The sequence below is a fragment of the Cyprinus carpio genome, chromosome A14, assembly GCF_018340385.1.
Source record: "Cyprinus carpio isolate SPL01 chromosome A14, ASM1834038v1, whole genome shotgun sequence".
Classification (NCBI taxonomy): Eukaryota; Metazoa; Chordata; class Actinopteri; order Cypriniformes; family Cyprinidae; genus Cyprinus; species Cyprinus carpio.
This window is the reverse complement of record NC_056585.1, coordinates 26,639,440-26,662,505: the sequence shown is the minus strand read 5'-3', so window position 1 is coordinate 26,662,505 and position 23,066 is coordinate 26,639,440. Positions and strand designations below refer to the sequence as shown.

Genomic DNA, 23,066 nt, shown 5'->3' with positions numbered 1-23,066 from the left:
AATGTTATGTTTATCTAAAGTCATTTTTTTGCTTATGGTTGTTCATTAAATTAAATGTGTGCACATCCACACATATCTCACAGAAAGTGCTTCTGTGTCTTTAATTGCTCCTCTTCAGTCATGGCTGTAAAGTTCTTTATGATGTTTGTGAATTTGTTCATGTATAGGTCACTTATTGATATAAATTTGTAACAGTGAAGTATAAGTGCGTCTCTGTCTCGATCTCTCCTATCTTCCTGTCTACCGTTATTCTGACTCCCTCGTTCATACACTTCCAAACGCTTTATTTAATTTATAACAAACATTATTGCATGATTTATAATGCACAAATTAACATTATAAGTAGATCATAACTAATAATGTTTGTATATCAAGCAAATCTGCTATTTGCTCCACTTTTCCTTTTGGCTTTTAGTTTAACATGCTTCATTTTGCAGTGCATCCAAAGCAATTATTATTATACATTTTTTTGCAAAACAATGTTTTTTTTTTTTTTCTTGGGGTGTTGGATAATACTTGCAGGGTAACTGCAAAGAATAAAGTTTTTGGTATCACTTTATTTTACGGTATCCTTGTTACACATTACATATTACTTTAGTAATGACAGTAAATTATGTATAATTGCATGCAATAACCATAAACCTAACCCAATAGAAAGTTGGCTACATGTTGTTAATTAATATTACTTAGTATTTTAATGTACAATTACACTGAAATAAGGACATTTTAAATGTTTTTTTTTCTTTTTGGTTAAAATGTAAGTTTTTTTCAGAGACTAAGAAATTATATACAACAAAGATAAAACAAAATAATCCATTTAAAATTTTTAGGTTTTTTTTTTTTTTTTTTTTGTGTAAAGGTGTTCAAGATAAATATTAACATTAGCCCATGTAATCTTATAAAATCTACAATCAGGAACTGAGAATGCAACACTATTTTTCAAATGTTTTATTTTCACAACAGACAAACAGGTTTAATGTATATTCAAAATCACTTTTAATTTTCAGATGTAGCAGTTCATTGTCAACAACCAACCAGAACTACATCAATGGCCTTTGCTGTCAGTAATTACATTATTAATTACATTACAATTTTTAAATGAATAAAAGGAAAAGTGATTTTTTTTGTTAGTTAAACAAATGTATTTATTTATTTTTAGCACAAAACATTCTAATTATTTCTAATATAAATTTTCTCCGATTCTTGAATGAATCAGACTACATTGTTTCACATAAATGGAAGTAATATTTCAAGGGTTTAATGTAACAGTGTTCATTTAATGTATAATGGCTACTAATCACTGCTATTATAGTAATTATTAAAATAAACAGCACATATATGGGTGACAACACTTCCACCTAGCGGATGTTTTTTGTTTCATAGGTAGGTTTTGGAGTAGAAATATCTTAAAAGTATGATGAATTAGAAACACTTAAGAAAGCACTCTTGCTCTTACTACATTTGCATATCTTAACTTTTACTGATGTCATTCATGGTTTCTACGCTGACTTTGTGTCTATATATTAAACATGCAGCAACATGCTTACCACTGTGCATTAATAATCAGAAGTGCTTCACAACTGGCACAGATAATCAATTATTTTCAGCCATACAATGTTGATTGCAAGGGTAAGCAACTAAGCTATCATTAAAAGTCATCGTGACAGATCAATTCTTCCCACCACAAAGCGGCATGCCTGAAAGAAAATGGTTATTATTAGGGATGAATTTAAATTTATTTTTTACCTACTTGAGGCACAGCATGCAAGAAAGAAAACCAGATGCATAAATTGAGGCTGTGTATATGTTTTTGTGTAAAATGGGTAGAGTTGTATATAAATCAATTTATCTGTGTTGATTTTCGAAACTATCAGGAATAATGAAACCATTACAAAGCAGAAAAATAAATAATTGCAATAATGGCACTCTTCTGGTTCCATTAAGCATGAAGGCAGCCCCACAGCCCTCCAAATGCAGAAACATCCAAATCCACATAAATGGCTCCTCTCTGAGGCAGGGGTGGCTGAAATCCAGAGAATACTGCAAATCTAGGTCAATGGATTGCTGCACAGCTATGATGACTCCCTTTTACGAAATGTATATGTTATGCTTATGGATGGATGAAAACCACACAGTCTGACCAGTAATTGAAGCAATAAAAAGATAATATGCGTTTATATAGTGCATGGATTTTCTGTAATGCCACATGCATGCTTTGCATTAATCTGTGGATGAATGTTGTAATGCAAATTTTTATAACACTACATTTGTTAGTTTACACTCTATATATTTTCCAGTGATCGAAAACACTCTAGACAGGGCTGAACGAGTGGTAGATGTGCACCTGAAGAGTTCTCCTGCATTATTCAAGTGTTTTAAAGGCAGTGGCTGCAGGCATGTCTTAACTTTGCATGTCATCATGTGGAGTCTTACCTGCTTTAAAATGAAGACTGAATAAAATCAAACAAACAGACAAAGTACATGTTGGAAGTCTAGCATTATTCATATCTTTTGAGAATGTGTATTTATAGCAGTCCCCCATGAGAGGGAACAAATGTCAGCTTGAATTCTGAAGATATCATAATGTTCATGTATTACTGAAGGTATTAAGGCAACAAGCTACGAGTCTTTTATAATGAAACGTTATTGCAGATAAAAAGAAAACAGCAGAGCATTTGCCATCTGAATCCCACTCACAGTTTCTCCTTTCGGTGCCTAGCAACACTTTTTCAGCAGAATACACAAAATTAGCAGAGTAAGGGTAACCACGGACTCAAAGCCATCGCTTGGTGTAGCCGAGCCCACCAATTACTTGAAACGAGATTAGCACACATTGCCAAAGGTTTGCATACTAAAATAAATATGTTCTCTAACTCAAAGCATCCTCTGGGTGCACACAATCTTGTGAGGGTTACTCTAGATGAAAGTCAGTGAAATGCTATTAAATCTGTGATTTCAGAGAGGATTTCATAAATGTTCGGTTAGAGCAAAAGCGATAGGAACTGAAATGCTGCAGAGTTGTGGTAGTGACAAGAGATATACATTACTCAAAGCTGATGCACTATCGAACATCATGTAATACTCAAATTACTGTAAAATATATGTGTGCTTGCTTAGTAAAAGCAGCCAAATGGAGCCAAGGTTGTGCGGAACTGTCCGTGGTCCTGAAACCATAACACACCCTCAAATCCCCCAAAACTTTCCAAAGCTAATCTCTGGAAAGATAGATCTGAGCTCAACCACTGTTAAAGGAATAGTTCACCCAAAAATGAAAAACTTGATTAAAATTTACATATAAGGATGAGTTTGTTTCTTCATCAGAACAGATTTGGAGAAATGTAGAATTGCATCACTTGCTCAGCAATGGATGCTCTGCAGTGAATGGGTGCCGTCAGAATGAGAGTCCAAACATCTGATAAAAACATCACAATAATCCACAAGTAATCCACGCCACTCCACTCCATCAATTAACATCTTGTGAAGACAAAAAAAAACAAATCCATCATTAATACATTTTTCACTTTAAACCATTGCTTACTAAATATGAGTATGCCAATACAAGTCCTATTTTTAGAATATTGCTTTCTCCAGTGAAAAGTCATATTGTATGAATTAGGAGATAAATATGCACAGATCAAACACATTTTACAAGCAAAAACAGTCCAAAACAGGTCAAAACAATTATGTGAGAGGACAACAGGAGATGGACTTTTTCATTGGTGGAAGCATTTTTATGGATTATAAACATATAGGCAAATTCACCATTTCTTACAAACATGCAGTTTTTGCTTCAAAAGATGTTAACTGATGGACTGGAGTGATGTGGATTAATTGTGGATAATTGTGATGGTTTTATCAGCTCTTTGGACTCTCATTCTTATGGAACCCATTCACTGCAGAGCATCCATTGGTGAGCAAGTCATGGAATGCTACATTTATGAAAATTTATATTGCAGCCTAACCAGTTAATCTCTAGCAAGTTAATTGAATAAGTATAGTTGGAAATCTGGAGAAGCAGGGTGAAATGCTTGTATGTTTCCATCTGTCATTTTCCTTTAAGATGATGTAAGGCTCATCTCCCTAAGAATGGTCTCCCTCCCCCGTCCAAAGCCTCTCTCGGCACGCTGCATTCATTCGCACAACGCTACTGATGCTCAGGAGAGTCAGGATGCACAAACTTCCCAGCGCACCCTCCTTTTCAACTACAGACGCTTTTACTGAAACGCTGGGTGGGTGCCAGGTACATGAAGACTAACTGTTCTGGACGGACAAGGTTTTCTGGGAGAGAAGCACTCTTCTAAAGGAAGTTGAAGCTGTCTTGGTTGGTGCAGTTTTTCATTTTTATAAGCAGAACTTATTTTTGGATTTTCGGCTGGAGGTTACATGAGCTGCATAATTGGTTCCCTTGGGTGAGAGCTCTTCTATTTCTACATTATTTCAAATAACAGGGAGATGCGTGTTCAGATTTATCATGCCCAGCCACATTTGTTGAAAAAGACTAATCTTAAACTGTCATTTGAATGCATTTATACTTCTATAAACACTCTGCAGGTCTCAGAGATGCTGTGCATAACACAATGGACTGCGAATGTCTATTAAAGCGCGTGCAGGTTATGTTCCTTTTGACTTTTTGCTCACTAAAGACAAATCAAAAACTTTTGCGTATTCGCTTTTTTGTCTTTTAAAGCGTGCAACGCCAAAATGGCTCTGACTGAGAATTGCAAGACTTATCAGACGCCCAAGGACAGTGGATGTGCTCAGAGTTGCTCCTCTGATGTGGTGGAGCTCAATGTAGGTGGACAGGTGTACTACACTCGCCATGCCACCCTCACCAGCGTGCCAAACTCCCTGCTGGGGAAATTATTCTCAGCTAAAAAGGACGTTTCCAACGACCTCGCGCAGGACATCAAGGGTCGCTACTTCATCGACAGGGACGGATTTCTCTTTCGATATGTGTTGGACTATCTCCGCGATAAGAGCGTCGTGCTGCCGGATTATTTCCCGGAGAAAGGGAGGCTCAAGCGCGAGGCTGAGTTCTTCCAGCTGCCCGAGCTCGTGAAAATCCTGACACCAGATGAATATATCCACGGTGATTTTGATGAAGCGTCCCAGGGAAGCGATCAGAGGTTGTTCCCCGCGTCTTACCTGGACGCGCGCGATAGGCGCTACGGCTTCATCACGGTGGGATACAAGAGCTCGTGCGCCTTCGGGAGGGACGCGGATCCCAAAGCGCGAGGAATACCCAAAATCTTCATCTGCGGAAGGGTGGGTCTGGCCAAAGAAGTTTTCGGGGACACTCTAAACGAGAGCCGGGACCCCGACAGGCCAGCCGAGCGCTACACCTCTCAGTTTTACCTGAAGTTTCGCCACCTGGAGCGCGCGTTTGATATGCTCGCGGAGAGCGGCTTCCACATCGTCGCGTGCAATTCATCACTCACCACTTCTCCGCACAACAGACGCACTGATGACAGAAACTGGTCCAATAACACAGAGTACGTCTTCTACCGTGAGTACAGTTTAGTTCACTTTTCAGTTTTTAATTATCGCCAAATCATGGAAGTGGTTTATCGATTGTTCCCTGACGTATGCATTACAATTGCAAGACGTATTTTTTTAGAGTGTTTGCTCATCTGCAATACGTCTGTATGACGTTTCCTATCAGATGTCAAATAGATGTTTAGAAGATGTCTTTAAGATGTTTATGATTTAGAATGCACGTCTGAAAGACGTCTATCAGATGTTTGTACACAGCAGATGCTTTCCAGATGAAGCGAGCATTAACAGACATCTTGCAGACGAACTGTGATATCTGGGTTGTCAATTAGGCCATTACATAAACCATTTTGAGTTAAAAACAGTGGCGGCGCTAGGGCGGGGCGGACCCCCCATTAAACATTAAAACCCCCCAAAAAAGTTGCCTACTTTGTGGCCTATAAACAATTGATTTTATGGGGGAGGGGTCAAGCAACGCAAGCAACGCGCAAACTGTGCGCAAGAGTTATTCATGTGAACGTCAGTAAAGTCAGTAGAGAGAAAGTTAAAGTAAAAAAAAAAAAAAAAAAACCTGACGGAACTTTCTAACGTTGCATTAACGGCGCATATTCCCTGAGACAACGAGAGACAAACCTACTTCAATATTTGCTGATAACGGTTTTAATATTTCTCTTGTGGCCCGTATAGTGAACAGCATGAGAAGAAATGAATTTCGCGTTAAACTGGTTGTTTTTGAAAATTGGTGCACGAAATAAAGCTGCTCTTAATTTTCATTATAGGCCTATAATTCATTGCACAGATTAATAGACCCGTCCGCTGTGTGAAAATAGTTTTATGAATTGTCGGCACTTCATCTATTGTAAAAAAAAAAAAAAAAAATGGTTAGAATTTACCATGTTTTCCTGCCAGTTGGCATTGAGAGTGACTGACAACTGATGATCAGAAAAAATAACTAAATAGATAGTGTAAAATAAATAAATAAAAATAAAATAAAACAATGAAAAAAAAAAAAAAAATCCATACTTTCTGTCTTTTCTGCGTTTATATTATATTAATTGGTAAATGTCATATTTGGCAGTTGGCATTAGAAGTTATATTACTAATAACAGAGGCATATGAGAAGTTTAATACCACAGAAAAAATACATAATTTGGCTTTAAAAGGGAGGGAGGGGGCGAGCTAATGCAGATGTGGAGAATTCCCTCAAGTACAGCTCTCAGGGATATGAACAGAGTGTGATATTAATATTTCAGTAATCTACCACAGTTATGATCACGTCACTTCCTCCTCTCTCTCTCGCTCACTCAGTCTCTCTTTGTTTAACTACATGTGCACCTTTTGGATATACAATTGTTCTCCAGCGCCTGCCTTCATTAGTGGTTCATTTCACTTGCCTTTGTCTTAAATGAGAGAGATGTTGCAGCATATGTCCAATTAAAAATCACTTTGTGCTTAATTCCAAACGAGTCCCCTTGTAAAAACTATAAGTAGTAAACTACTTCTGGAGGACAGTCACAAGATTTGGGGCAAATGGACATATGGCTGCTTAATGATTTGTTGTCTGTCATAAGTATAACTACTGCAGCATTCAGCCCCTCCCATTGCCCACGTAATTAAAAAAATGATGACACATCGAGATAAGGAGTAATGCTATATTGTAAGTGTACATCTACACCACAGTAGTGTTGATACCAACAATATGAATCTAAATGTCATAACTGGATCTTCCGGTGATACAACAGACTTCTCTCTGGTGACGCATGCAGGATTTCTGACTTCAATTAAACATCCTGTCAATAATCAATGGATAGAACCAAGTTCCACCCTATATTTTTTAATTTTCAGTTATCTGTTACACTAGGATGTACGTCACAAAACCGAAGAACAGAACTGTCGCTACTTCTGTTTCATAGCAACTTTGTCGAGATGTTGATTAACTTATATTTTATACACAATATTGCAAGATATTTTGTCTACTTTTGCTCCGCCAACGAAAATAGTTCCAAACTAGTCCAAGCAGAATCAACCGTTGTGAATGAATCAGTGTTTTTGAATGAAACCATTGAATGAACGATTCAGTGACTCACTTGTAAGCTCAGTCACTTTTTGACTGAATTGAATGAATGAATGATTCAGTGACTGAATAAAAACCAGTGCTGTTGGACTGCAGATCTGCACTCTCAAATCAGAGTCATCTGCGCTACTCTCTAAAAAGTAACTAATTGCATTACATAAAATCACACACAAATTGTCGATCACAAAAAATAAAAATAAAAAAAAAAATCATGAATCACCTAAAAATTACTTTAAACTCCATATAAAATAAAACCTGTAACACTTTTGTCTTACTGATTGTGATATTTAAGTAAAAGGGCAATCACCACTAACTAGGGGTGTCATGAAATTATCTTATTGTTAATGAAATGATCTTATCTTATCTTACTTGGTGCCTATAGATGAACAAAGAAATTACACACTTTTTTCTAATTAGTTGTTACTTTATATTAAGGTAAGATGGGACGATCTTATAGTACACTTTTAATTAACATGAAAGGAGACCTTGCTTTAAGTCCCAACCTATTACTTTTGTTAAATAAACCAAACAAATGAACTTGACAGTTGTGATCATCATGAGTTTTCATTGAAGCAGCTCTGACATTCTCTTCCACAGGAAAGAAAATCTTATGGGTTTGGAGAGCCATGAGGATGTTAAAGCAAAAGGTCTACAGACTGATGACTTTATTGGACTTAGACATTGAATGTGTGAATTCTACCACAGTGTTAGACGATTATGCAACATAGTTCAAAAGATGCACATTATAATATTTTTTGTATTTAAAGTTATATTTAAAATCCACTTGGCTCAAAAAAAGTGCTTGACACATCAGATAACAAGATAACATTATAATGTAGTTACTTGCAACTTGTAACTTTACGCTGCACATTTCAGTTTACAGCATGATTGGTAGATTCCTGTGTCTCTTCTGGATTTGTTTTCTCTTGAATCCCCTTATGAAATGAACCAGTTGCTTTTTACAGGCCTCACTGCCTTCTCTTGTGCTGTTACTTCTCAGAACATCACCCACATGACACATTTTACCAATTTAGACCGCCCAAGAGATTGGTGATATATCATTTGTGGTTTAAAGGGGTTGCTTATTTTTCTTTGTCGCTTACTTACTCATCCTCCTTCTTATGTGCTTCATCACTTAACATGCCATCTCTGCCCATTCTTGCAGTTAAAAATGTGCTGCAGGTTGTCCTCAACATTTTTTTTTTTTTTATTATTCGTACCAACTGGTCAGTTTTGTCTCTGCATTAATTAATGGCCAAAGATTACAGCCACAGTGATTTCTGCTTGGCGGAAAAAATAATTTGCATGAGCATCATGTGATTCATAAACGTCTCACAGATTTCATAGCTGTATTCAGACGGAACTCACTGACTTACTGATTTTTTCCTCTTTTTATTTATTGCCTGCATCAGTCATTTTGACCCAAAATCTCGACCTGTTGTCAAGCAGAGCCTTATATTATATTTGAAATCCTAAGCACCATTCACTTTGATGATGAACAGCCCAAAATGTGTAAAATAAGGCATGTTTCTTTTCCTGAAAGTTAATACAATAAGCATAATTTTTTTTTTTTTTTTAGTTTAGCTTATCAGTAACAAACCCTCTTCAAATGGATGAGCCTTATTCTTTTGTTCATTACGGACCAAAACAGTATAGCTAATTATTTACATCACAAGCCAACTTGAAAGTTTTCCAATTAAAACACTATTAGATGTTTCTTAAGGTCACCTTCTCTGTTGCCCAAGAATACTGATGATCTACGGCATGTTTTTGCATCATAAAGCAGAAACGTCCAGACGCCCCATGCATAATTATCTCATTCAAATCCTAGAATCTAGCTCACGCTATATAATTTTAATATCATTTAATGCATTGCAACATCACGACAGCCTGTCACATTGTTTCCAGTCCAGTGCAGATTATACAGTAGGGTGTGGGCTAATCTAATGTGCTTCAAGTAGTGTATTAGGCCCACAGCACTTGAAACATGAGCTTGGCAACTAAGCTTGTCAAAATACACCATGGATAGAGAGAGATTATTCTGGCCATATCCTCTAAGAACCTCAAGTGAATATGCAGTTGCTATTATTCCTTTGAACACTAGTGATTTACAGCCATTATTGAACTGGCACAGGAAATAAGTCCTGTGTCCACTGTGGGAGTTGAGATGGGGCGAATCCAGACCGTTGCAATCTAGGCTGCTGTACAGAAAGAGCCACTCCACCTGAGATGGAAAGTAAATGGAGAAGAGCGAGAAAGCAGTGTGAGTGATTTTCCAGCGGAACCGGCCATATCCAGTGTGTTAAAGATTTCCGTGCTTAAGAAAACTGTGACATTACAAGTGCACGGGGTGCTTTGTTATGGGGGTTTGGGAAAAATCCAAAGTAAGGTGTAGGACACAGACATTGGCTGCATTTGAAATTGCATACTCTCTAGTTACGTCTTTTGAATGAGTACTATCTTAACGACTGTTTAAAAGTATGTTCTGTATAGCATGAATGTGTTGAGTATGAATATAATAAGGATGTAGTACATTCGACTTGTTGTCTTTGCCATGTGACCTACCATCATCAGTTCCACTGCTTCACTGCCATTCACTAATCCTGTCCCACGGCCCGATGAGCAGCCGAAATAAGAAATGCATGGGGTAAATAGGCTCAGATCGACATTGACAGCTGTTAATGCACAATCATCATTTTAGATCGACCAACTGTAATACTGTATAAGATGCACATCTGAACCGAAAGCCTAAATCTCAGCTATGCGCTGCTAGTTTCAGGGAAAAATGCAAAACTGACACTTTATCCACTGACAGCCTGCCAAAATAAAAGCTTGCTGATTTTAGGCTTGAAAATTATGATAATTCTTATAAAAATATTTCAATAAAGAAATAAAAGAAAATGTAAATATAAGTATTGTTTGTTTTAAGTGTACTATAAAATTATTGTATTTTTATTTAAAAGGGTCATATGATGCTTTTTTAAAGATCATTATTTTGTGTATTTGGAGTTACAGAATATGTTGACGTGCTTTAATGTTCAAAAAACACATTATTTTTCAAATACTGTACATTATTGTAGGTCCTCTATGCCCCGCCTCTCTCAAACGTGTCGTTTTAAAACCCTCCTTCTGACAAGCGCAGTCTGCTCTGATTGGTCAACAGACCCAGTGCATTGTGATTGGCCGAATACCGCAAGCACTTGTCGGAAATGTAACGCCCATTTCCATAATCGTGAGTTTCAGCTATGCTGATGATACACAGATTTACGTAGCCTTATCGCCAAATGACTACAGCCCCATTGACTCCCTCTGCAAATGTATTGATGAAATTAATAGTGTGCCAGAACTTTCTTCAGTTAAACAAGAAAAAAAAACTGAAGTCATTGCATTTGGAAACAAAGATCAAGTTTTCAATGTGAATGCATACCTTGATTCTAGGGGTCAAACAACTAAAAATCAAGTCAGGAATCTTGGTGTGATTCTGGAGACAGACCTTAGTTTTATTAGTCATGTCAAAGCAGTAACTAAATCAGCATACTATCATCTAAAAAACATTGCAAGTATTAGATGTTTTGTTTCCAGTCAAGACTTGGAGAAACTTGTTCATGCCTTTATCACCAGCAGGGTGGACTACTGTAATGGTCTCCTCACCGGCCTTCCCAAGAAGAGCATTAGGCAGCTGCAGCTCATCCAGAACGCTGCTGCCAGAATTCTGACTAGAACCAGAAAATCTGAGCATATCACACCAGTCCTCAGGTCCTTACACTGGCTTCCGGTTACATTTAGGATTGATTTTAAAGTACTTTTACTCGTTTATAAATCACTCAATGATCTAGGACCAAAATATATTGCAGATATGCTCACTGAATATAAACCTAACAGAGCACTCAGATCATTAGGATCGAGTCAGTTAGAAATACCATGGGTTCACACAAAACAAGGGGAGTCAGCTTTTAGTTATTATGCCGCCCGCAGTTGGAATCAGCTTCCAGAAGAGATCAGATGTGCTAAAACATTAGTCACATTTAAATCTAGACTCAAAACTCATCTGTTAAGCTGTGCATTTATTGAATGAGAACGGTGCGATGTACGAACTGATTGCACTGTATGTTACGTGTTCACTGTATTTTATGTAAAATCATTTTCTATTTTAACTGTTTTAAATTCATTTTAAATAAGTCAACTTTTAAATCTTTTTCAAAGTTATAAATTGCTTGTTTTTTTTGTTTTGTTTTTTTTTATTTTTTTTTTTTCATGATTATTTTACTTTCTTTTATGTAAAGCACTTTGAATTACCATTGTGTATGAAAGGTGCTACTGTATATAAATAAACTTGCCTTGCCTTGCCTTGTTTGCAGTACACAAGCCACAGACAGTTAAGATAGCTGACTCCACTGTGTGACCCCGTCTCACACACACACACACACACACACACACACAAAAACAAAAAAAGTGTGCAAAACTCCGCATTTTAACAGTCAATAGTAAATACTTTAATAACAAAACATACTTACAGTAGCTGATTCAGAAGCGCCAGATTGTCGTAGCAAAGTCAGATTTACCTCCTCTCCTAGGTTCACGAAACAGTCGTCCATAAAATGCGTTGCTGTTCTGTTGTAAGTAATCTTAAAGATTCCTAAATGCATCTACTTTCGGAGGGCCAAATAAAGTGCTTTTGCTTTCGCCCAGATACACACAGCATCTCCCTGACATGACTGCTTCAACACTAACTGCAGTTACTGAAACCACGCCTTCTTTCTTTGCGTGAACATTTGGGCGGGATTACGCAAATATATCCACACAGTGATGTAGAGATGTGGGGGCGTGTTAGAACGAGCCGTTTTAGGAGGGCATGGCAGAGTCTTAACTTTGAGAATATCTCTTTGGATTTGAGACTTTAGTCTTTGCAACTTTACAGATCTTCATCATGCACCAAGAGCTTGTAACACTCCAAAGAGAAAGGAAAACTTGACATCGCATCATATGACACCTTTAATACTTTTATTTGACAAAATAATAGTATTATTGCACTATTTTTATTATTTTATCTAAACGAATAAAGTGCAATAATAACTATCATTAATATTATTAATTATTTTATTCTTTATAGTTATACTTCAAGTCTGTGTGAACCAGAAGGTGCTGCCGACTTTATTTCAGTACAGTGATTTCCAGGCGACAAAAGATTAAAAGATCAAAAAAAAAATAAAAAATACATCTCATACAGGCATCATAAAATGAATTCATATGAAGTGAGTGGTTTAATTCAAGTCTTGTAAAGAGATACAATCACAAATTTAATTTAGGCTTTTATTTACATCTAAATGATCGACACACATACATAAAATGCATCTAACACTACCGAACAAACTAACACTGACAAAACCTCATTGGTTCATGAGCTTCTGGGTTTTTAGGATCTTTAAGTTTTGGTTACCTGGACTTTCAGTAAAGGGACAAAAACCTCTCAGGTTTCATTAAAAATATCATAATTTGAGTGTTGTGGATTTAGATGAGATGAGGCTAATGATAATGACAGACTTTACACTTTTGGGGTGAACTATGCGTTTGTCATGCGGCTGTAAGTGGGTACAATATCAATACATGCAATACAGTAGAGAGTGTCTATGCTCAGATCAAATATGATCAAATTTTGATATGATCAAATTCTTTTCATTTGCAATTTAGTATGAAAATATGTAAAATAAGCTTTGAAGTGTGAAAATGTGATTTCTCAATCAAACAGGAGAGTGGATTTAATAATAACAGAAATAGAGAAACATCTGGAGTTATTTCTCATAAATAAAATCAAAGCTAAATAAGACATTTATTATTATAGTTAATGAGATCTTTGTTGTGAATTTTTGTAATTGTTAATGTTAAACAAAAATAGTAGTAATAATTTGCAGTGTTTTTATTAATATAGTACTTAATATTAGTATTTTAATATGTTAATTTTTGCGTTTTATGTTTTATTTTTTAATTTTAATTTTTTATTTTGTAATATTTAGGGTTTAGTGGGGCACAAAGATGCACCTTTTGCTTAGATTAGCTTTTTCTTAGTGTAGGAACTTGTGCAATACCGTACATTACAAGCATTAAAATTGTTTTATATGCTCACCTAAAGAAGCCTTCAGATTGCACTACAATGTGAATTTTACAGCAATGGCTCAGCTCTTCTTTAGTATTAGAATATTCCTGTCCTTTCTCTATGATGCTGTGAAATTTGTCTTTCTCCACGTCTCAAAAGAAACCACTGTAGTAATGACAGGTTCTCAGTCATCTGGTTCTGTTGGTCTTATCACAGCCCATCAGCGCTTTGAGAGGGGTCACTACTACAATGAGACGCTTCTTTCCCTCAGACGCACATGCCTGCCTTTAACAAAAGAAGGAGATTGCAGCTTGTGTCAACATCAGTCAGAGGATGAAACCGTCACATTGTCTGTAATCTTCCAGCACAAAGACTCTGAGACTGGGATTGGCATTACTTGTCCTTGTTTATTAAGTCCAACCCATTTGGATGCTACTGTGACCATGCTTTATTTCCCATGATGCATCAGTTCTTTTTAAATTCAGACACCTCATTATTATCATTATCAGCACAGTTTGGGTTTTCACATCTTAATATCCCAAGAAAAATTTTGTGTTTCTTAGATACAAGCTTTTTTATTTGCAAAAATGAGTTTTCTATATGACTGCTCCCCTGCAAGGATAAAATTGGCCTACTTTGTACATTAACAAGCACATACACACTCAAATCTCAGGCAAAGCTCAAAAACCATAACAGAACACGGACACTATACATATTTACACAGAGCTCTTGTACTGATCTAACCCTGAGATGCACATACAGTTGATCAACATCATGCATGAGTAATTGAGTTGATGTTGATCTGCAGTTTTTCGTAGGATAAAAATATGGCACAGACTCCCAGTATTCAGGATCAGTATCAGTAGTCCCGTTCTCATTAACAAGTCTCAAGCGTACAGAGATTCCCTTGCTAATTTCTCCTATCAATCCGATCTGTTGAAAATCAAGAGGTTTGTTTTTTTGGCTTCACTAAGATCTGAAGTCAGAGCCACAAAATCTGAGGTTGCAGAAAGACCTGTACCTGCAGAAAGACTTTTATTATCATCTCAGTAAAATGTATGGTTATGATTGTATTGTGCAAACTGAGGCTGAGACCCGTATGCATGAGCGCGTGTGTGTGGAAATAGCTCCAATCCAGAGATGCCTGCAGGGTTGTGGTGAGTATGATTGGTTGACTTTCCTGGCATACCAAAACAGACGGCTCGACTCAGTCATTTTTCAAGAGTTGAGAATATTTATTTTTTTCCCCTTTGCTGTTTGTAGATAGACCGTATATTTGGGAGCTGGATGGTTTTGGATCCACACAATCCAAAAGAAAATGGTTTTGCCTGACTTTTATAGGATATTTGAGTATAGCATCTTTCACAGATTTGAAATATAATTGACACAAATGAGCATATTGTTGATCTACAGCTACAGAGTGCTGCAGTGATGATGTATTTTTGCAGGCCAGCCTGGAAGTTAGCATCACCCTATAGTCTCAGCCTCAGACCTTACGCCCACAGACCATTAAACATCTGATGCATAAGGCACACAAAATGTGTTATCAGGATCAACTAAACACTGTTAAGTTCACGGCATAGACTCTTGGCAACTGAAGATGACATACTGAATGAATGATGCATTTGCATGTTGATCTGTTTTGTAGGGACATCGACTTTATATTTTCACGCCCCTAAACATGCCTTAAAAAAGAATATGAAGTCCAGACCTTCAGCCCTAAGTCTGCAGGTCTGGTTAACTTAAGATCTGTAGTTTGGATTATTATAGAAAATAAGCTTCATGACCAACAAATATGAATGATTCTTACTGTGTGTGTGTGTGTGTTTTAAAATCTCAATGCAGTGGGCAGAAGTAAAAAGCTCAAGTTAGGATATATGTAAATGCATGGTCACATGATTTTATAATCACCACTATTAAGCTTCCAAAAACTCTTACAGTCTCTATTGGAAATCTAAAAGTTGGAAATTAAGAGTTAGAATAGTTTAGTCAAAATAGAAACATGAAAGTAGTAGCAACTTTACATGGCTGATTTCTGTATTGTCAGATAAATGTGTGCTATTTGGCGCATATTCAAATGTTTATTGCACAACTGCATGACATGGAGGCAACATGTTTTCTGGTAACAGTGGAAACAACTTAAAATACGCGGTCCTTTTTGCTCATACAGAAAAGAGTAATACATCATTCGGAACTGTAAAGGTCTACTTTTGTTTGTGTACATTCACAATATCAACAAAATGTTGTGCTTTTGTAAAATAAAGAACACAAACAGGATGCACTTTCTGCCGTTCGGTCTCTGTGAACTGGAGCACTTCACAATAATGAAGCATATAGGCTACTTGCCTCACAGTTCAGAAAAGTATATCTATAGAAACTTGAAATGTCTACTTTTAAACAAACCAATTTAAATCGAACACGAAATCCACACAAAATGTGCATTTCTCTCACTGTACTGCAGAGATGGTGAGTCAGCATTATCAGCTTTAGCAGCCAACACTGACTAATTAATAAATAATTAAAAATGTCTCCTTGCTATTTTTTCCGACACATCTATGGTACTTTTACCGTTGCTTTGCGCCAAGCTTCATGCGTCAATAGACTATTAAAGGCTCATTATGATTTAGTGCAAAAATGCTCACTCATTTCCAGGTTTTTTTTTTTTTTTTTTGGTCTTGGCTGAATTTGATGAGAAAATGTTGAGTTTATATTGATGAGCAGAGTAGACATGAGATTATTATTGTCTTTTCTAAGTCTCTATGTTCTCAATTTAATCTCATTAGTGTAGGAAAAACCATTCAGATTTGAAAGAAATCTCATTTGTGATGTCTCTTTCCTACGGAAGAGGAAATCAAGTGAAGTAAAGAAGTAGATAATGGGTCTGCATTCCTTGCAATTTCCAGTAAACATAATCCATAATTGATTAATTTCTTACCATAGTTCTGAATAGTTAAACATCTCTGCAAACTTTATTGCACAGATACACAGGAAGCATTGACTGCAGGTCATAAACACAAATACATTAGTTGCCGCCCATATGATTTATCCATAGCATCGGCTGCTTTATGTGAGCATTAGAAGATTGAGTGTTAATTAAAAATGCATAGATGTGTGTCACACTATTTTTAGGAATTGCTGTCTGAGCTCCATTGTAGTGCTAGGAAACACATTACGCCGAGCATGCCGCTCAGGAGAATTGTGATCTGAGGCACTTTCAGCCATTTAGATGCAATGCATTGTGGGTAGACTCTGGTGGGTGGTTGCCCCTTGTGATGAGATTGTCTCTGCTCGAGCTGCATCTCTCAGGCTTGTGTAATTCACCAGAAGGCACTCACATACGGTAACTGATTTAGCTCTGCAGACAAGCCCCAACCGTAATGGGCCTGCAATATGATCCGTGCAGCCGTATACGCAGCTCTGTAGTCGCTCGGAGATCAGAAGACAGAGGATGGGGTGGATACAGCAAAATGTAATCAATTTCTTGTCTGATAGAAACTGCAGCAATAAGCTTGGTAAGTATTAATGGTAAACAGCACTAGATTAGCCTAATGTCCTGCTGACCAAGGCCATTTGATATTTACCGCTTACAGTAATACCAATAAGCAATGAGCATAGAATGCACTGTCTCTGGGAAATGCGAGTTTCCATATAAATATGCCGTCTGAGGACAACAGCAAGTTGAGGAGCAAGTTCCAACCCAGCTTATTTAGTTTTATGGCAGCATTATAGTTGATTTCCTCACTTCTTGACTTGTGGTCCCATCATTCTGCGGTAGAAGCCTCTCTATCCACCCTTCATATGCTGCAGGCAAAGGGAAGCAAAGATGAGAGATGGACAGAGAGAAGAAGTGGGTGCAGAGGAAAGAGGAGAACCTGCTTTAATTGTTATGCAGGGAAATGTTCTGCTTATTCTGGTGTCAGATTCATGGATTTCCATTAGAAAGCCACTAGCAATCACACCGCCTTCAATTAGCCTGTTATTGCATTAAGTAAAATTTATTTGCAGGTCAAGTTGAATGATTTTGTTATTAATCAGGATAAATTAGCTTCTTCGGAGACACAATGAACACAAATCATTGGTTCTGAGAGTCGTGTTTAGCTAATAACGATACTCAGATGTAAAATAGCATCACTTTATGCAGATGACGTCTCAATGGTGATCATTCTTTTTAATAGCATGTCAAGCTGATGGTGAAAGGGTTGAAATTCTATACATGAGTGAAAGAAAGAGGAATACCAATAACAGGAAGATGGAGATACAGTGACCCCTGGGGAGAAAACGTCTGACTTATTTTATCGAGCCTCTATCAAGCTATAGGTACTGCGTTTTATGTTCTCAAAAGCACAGTTGCGATTCATAGGGACTGGATTGAGAAAATGCAGCAGCGATTATATAATATATACACACACAAATGTGCAAGATCATCCACATACTGTGATTTGGGTGCATGGGTGAATCTCTCACTGTAATGTCCAGGTCATATTTCATCTCCAGATTATAGGAACAATTTACATATATATGCATTAAGAAATTAGTCAGTTTTTGCATTGACATTGTTACATTTAAGCATATTTTTCAGCTAAATTATTGTAATGCAAAACAATATAAATTCCCATTACTGTAAAGGAAAAGTTTGTTTTATGTTTTAAAATCAAAATCAGTATTACAAAAATGCATGGAAACAAGCAACACCATGATGTGTAAATGTCTTACAATTTATTCATTTATTTATGAGATTTTAAAAAGTAACATCATTTTAATGCACAACGTATAAAATCTTTACTATTGATTTTTTTTTTTTTTCATTTATGCATGTATTTATTTATTTACTTTTGCATTTTGGTAATGAGAATTTAAATGGTCTTGAAAAAAATATTCATTTTCATACCATGATATATAATTCATTTATTCATTCATGCATTCATTTAATTATATTTTCTTTTCATTTTGCATTACAATAAAGAGAATTTTAAAGGTCTTTAACTAATGCTTCCTTTTTTAATAACACAATATTTAAATTCTTTACTTTTTTATTATTTATGCATGTACTTTATTTATTTGAATTTTCATTACAATAATGAAAATTTTTATGGTCCATAAAGGACCATCTACTAGGCGCATAAATTCATAACCATTTATTTATTCATTTACATTTTATTTGATTTTTTTTCAATACAATAAAGAGAATTTATTGGTCTTAACTAATGATTAATTTTAATACCATGACATAAAGTCTTTACTGCTTACATTAATTTATTACACTAAAGATAATTTAATTGTTAGAACTAAAGATTTGATATGATACCATTTTGTATAAATTCTTTACTACTTAAATGTATTTTTAATTAATGTGTTTGTTTATTTATGCACTACAGCAATGAGAATGTTGTTTTTTTGTTTTGTTATGATATGAGAATGGTATTTTTTTTTTTTTTCTTTATATGAAATATGATTTTTGCATTTTTGTGGACTTGTTACACTAGGGTGACCTGGTACAGGCCTGCCAGGAAACAGAATAACTGGTTTCAGAGGTTGGTTTACGGTCTGCCTGTGAAGGTGAACGGGATGTCATCAAATTACAGTGTCACAAACTGCTTCAGAGTTTGATTTTCAGACATTTTAATTTAGTTTTAAACAGAATGCATTTTCACTAATTCTGTTTTTAGAGCTCAGATTCTCCACCTATATCACACTCAAGGATTGTATGAAAATATGAATATGGTAATGTATTAGAAGGTGTTTCGTCCTTTCATTCAGCTAATACTTTGATGTTTGGAGATTTCTCTGCAGTTATAGTCTGTTTTGATGCATGCATATGTCCATCAGATAACAAAAGGGATTGACGCACACTGATATCTATTTGAGACAAGGACTCGGCCCTTTGTGGTTTTAGCAAAGTTCTTTGTCCAAAACACAAAACAGATCGATACATATAGTTCAGATGGTGATTTAAATGTGGATTCTTTATGTCTTTGATAAGGTCAGCTTGATAAGGTCAACCTGCTCAATGCCAAGCGACTAGCTCGCACTCGTACATATTAATGTTTTTCACTGTGTGCACATGATGCTTTTTTATTTTCAAGTTGGTGAGTTTCATTTCCTTTTGAGTAAATGATGCATTTTAAATGGGCTACTTAAATGGTGGCTTTGACTGTGTAAAATGAGAAACGTCGGTGCCATTAGAGGAGCATTTGTGTTGGTTGAACTGCTGTATTATAAAGGGAAATGAAGAATATCTTTGTTCACCTCAGTTCTTTCACCTTTGTTATCAGGTTTCACACATCCTGATTCCTGAACGGACCGTCCTGCAATCTGATACCTACAACAAAATTGCACTGACTTCCGAAAATGACTCCCAATGCGACTTCTGTTATCATTTGGGCTGTATGTGCTTTGTTGACATCTGTGGGTTTTGTGGCTTTGTGTTTTAGGTGGCCCATCCGGATGGTCTTCTTCTCACTGCGACTGCTGCTGCAAGAGCCACAAGAGCGAGCGCGAGGGTGAGAGCTGCACTTCCTTCAACGAGCTCTCCACTTCCTGTTCCGAGACCCAATCGGAAGCCAGCTCTCCGCAGGAAACGGTCATCGTGCGTCCGGTCACCCGCCAGCCCAACTTCCAGACTCTGGACCGGCCGGTGAAAAAGGGGCCGACCCCGATTCCAAGGAGAACTGATCTGCTTCGCGTTAGAACCGCCGGGCCGCGTGACGTCATGGCAGGGAAGAGGAAACCGGCCAAGGAGAAGATGACGCCGGAGCAGGAGCTGGAGAAATGCATCCAGGACTTCCGGCGGATTAAAATTCCAGAGCGCTTTCCGGAGAGGAAGTACATGTGGCAGTCGGAACTCTTGAATAAATATCAGCTCTGAAATGATTTCCTGTGGGCTCGCTGAGCCTATTAGTGCAACACAACAGAGCTCTCAGCGCATAGGATGACATCATAATTCTTCTCTGCTTTGGCTTAATTGGCTCGTCTGTGTAATCATTCGGTAAGATGCACAATTAACAATTCAGTGAACCTCAAGTGACTCCTAAAGGGACCGGTCCTGTTTGGCACAATGGCATTAAAGTCTAAACCAATTTCACAGCGTCTAGACAAACCTCTCAAATAAAAACAGATTGTATATAAACAAAATAATCACAAGTGTGTATTACCTGGTGATGCTCAAAGTAGATGCACGGACAGCACAGCACAACACAGTTCCACCTGTAAATGCAATGCAAATATGAGAACTACGGGACTGGTTTGTGAATGTGGTTTGCATTATCCAATTCAGTGTTTAGCTGATGGAGAGTTTTAACGGAAAAGTTCACCCAAAAATTTACTCACCCTCAGGCCAACCAAGATGTTCATGAGTTTGTTTCTTCATCAGATTTGGAGAAATGTAGCATTGCATGGATGCTCTGCAGTGAATGGGTGCCATCAGAATGAGAGTCCAAACACCTGATAAAAACATAAAAAAAATCCACAACTAATCCACACCACTCCAGTCCATCAGTTAACATCTTGTGAAGTGAAAAACTGCATGTTTACAATACAAGTTTCCTTAATAGAAACCTAAATACAAGTTTATAATCCATAATAACGCTAAGTTCCACCAGTTAAGAAGTCCATCTCCTGTTTTCCTCTCACATATTTGTTTTGGACTGTTTTCACTTGTAAAAAGGTGTTTGATCTGTGCAGATTTCTCTCCTGATTCAGTCGAGATGGAGAAGCAATATTCTAAAAATAGGACTTGTATTTTCATACTCATATTTAGTAAGCAATGGTTTGAAATTAAAAATGTCTTGATGGATTTTTTTTCTTATAAACACAGTTTTTCACTTCACAAGATGTTAACTGATGGACTGGAGTGGTGTGGATTACTTGTGGATTATTGTGATGTTTTTATCAGCTGTCTGGACTCTCATTCTGACGGCACCCATTCACTGCAGAGCATCCACTGCTGAGCAAGTGATGCAATGCTACATTTCTCCAAATCTGATGAAGATACAAACTCATCTACATCTTGAATGACCTGAGGTTGAGTAAGTTTTCAGCAAATTAATATTTTTGGGTAAACTATTCCTTTACCACAAATTTACCCCATTTATTTAAAGAGTTTAAACAGCACAAGTGAGTATGTTTCTGTGGTGGACAGATGACAATGCATGTTATGTCAGTCATATAGAGTAATGGCTCATATCAATGAACGCATTTAGTTTGTGATGTGATCTACATTATTCACTAAACTTCATTCACCATTCATTCAAACCCAGTGGAAATACATCAACAGGATCGGACTGAAATATTAAGCTGTTTCTGTTTGTCATTGTGAACGTTTGCGCTCAGACTTTTGATTTCGCTTGTGGGTACATGAGGATATTTTGTTCTGAATGTGCAATGAATCATTAAACGAACTGGGTTTAAAATACAATTTGTTCATTCGAGTTGGTATAATCCTGACACATTGCAATGTTGCACCTCTTGTGGTTTCGCATTAGAGCAGGCACAGCATTTAAACTGGATTCTTGACAGAAAAATCAAGAGCAGCTTGTTTCTTATTTGTGTCAAATGAATATATGTATGCAAATCAGATAGAAGATGCGAGAGGGTAAATTATCTCTTCACGAATGTGGCAGATGACCTTACCCTTCTCTCTGAATTTAACAGATTATGAGCTTTGCTGAATCTAATACTAAACCGCCAGACAAATCTCTTTGCAATACCCCTAACAATATTCAGCTGATTTCAGATGCACGGTGGTGTAATCCTACATTCTGCCGTCTGATATATTAGTTTTCTCTTTTTCTGTCACTGTGAGGAAAATTGTTGATAAATACATGCATCACAAGTACCATTTTTAACTTACTATTTTTAGCCATACGATTCTGCAGTGTTGCTACATTTCATCTACAACAGAAGCTTTGGGGCTGCAGAAGCATGACAGAGTTGGAAAAGTTTATGTGTTTATTGAAGACAAATCGGAAATCTATGGAAGCCTGTTTGTGCCACTGAATAAAAAATAAAAAAGGTAATTTTGACTTTTTATTTGAACAGTTCTGACTTTTTTCTCAGAATTGCATGGTATGAACTTACAATTATGAGTTATAAAGGTATAAACTTGCAATTGTGAGGAAAAAGTCAGAACTGCAAGATATAAACTTGCAACTGCAAAAAAAAAAATTTCTATGCAAAAAATTTCTGTGCAACTCTGACACATAAAACACACAACTGTGACTTTAGATCCCACAATTCTGACTTTATAACTTGTAAATGTGAATTTGTATCATGCAATTCTGGAAAAATGGTCAGAAGTGCGAGATGTAACCTCGCAATTGAGAGAAAAGCCAGCACTGTGATATAAAAAGTTGCAATGACCTTTTTTATTTATTTTTTTAGTGACATAAACGGGCTTCCATATTAATCTGC

At 36.7% G+C, this 23,066-nt stretch overlaps 1 protein-coding gene across 2 annotated transcripts; it reads left to right on the top strand.

Moving 5' to 3' along the window:
* Positions 1-3,922: 3,922 nt before the first annotated feature.
* On the top strand, positions 3,923-21,438 carry kctd16a (potassium channel tetramerization domain containing 16a). 2 transcript variants are annotated; one of them, XM_042770416.1, is made up of 3 exons: positions 3,923-4,409; positions 4,688-5,506; positions 20,090-21,438. In XM_042770416.1, exons 2-3 carry the CDS (start codon positions 4,702-4,704, stop codon positions 20,521-20,523), a joined length of 1,239 nt encoding a protein of 412 aa, XP_042626350.1. In that variant the 5' UTR covers positions 3,923-4,409; positions 4,688-4,701; the 3' UTR covers positions 20,524-21,438. The 2 variants fall into 2 exon arrangements, with proteins under 2 accessions (XP_042626350.1, XP_042626349.1); XM_042770415.1 differs by having other exon boundaries at positions 4,552-5,506.
* The last annotated feature ends 1,628 nt before the right edge of the window (positions 21,439-23,066 follow it).

Bases quoted from the DNA above. Each gene is read 5' to 3' on its own strand.
- kctd16a (XM_042770416.1), top strand. From the start codon at position 4,702: ATGGCTCTGACTGAGAATTGCAAGACTTATCAGACGCCCAAGGACAGT. The intron at 5,507-20,089 runs GTGAGTACAGTT...TTTGTGTTTTAG, and splicing joins CACAGAGTACGTCTTCTACC to GTGGCCCATCCGGATGGTCT.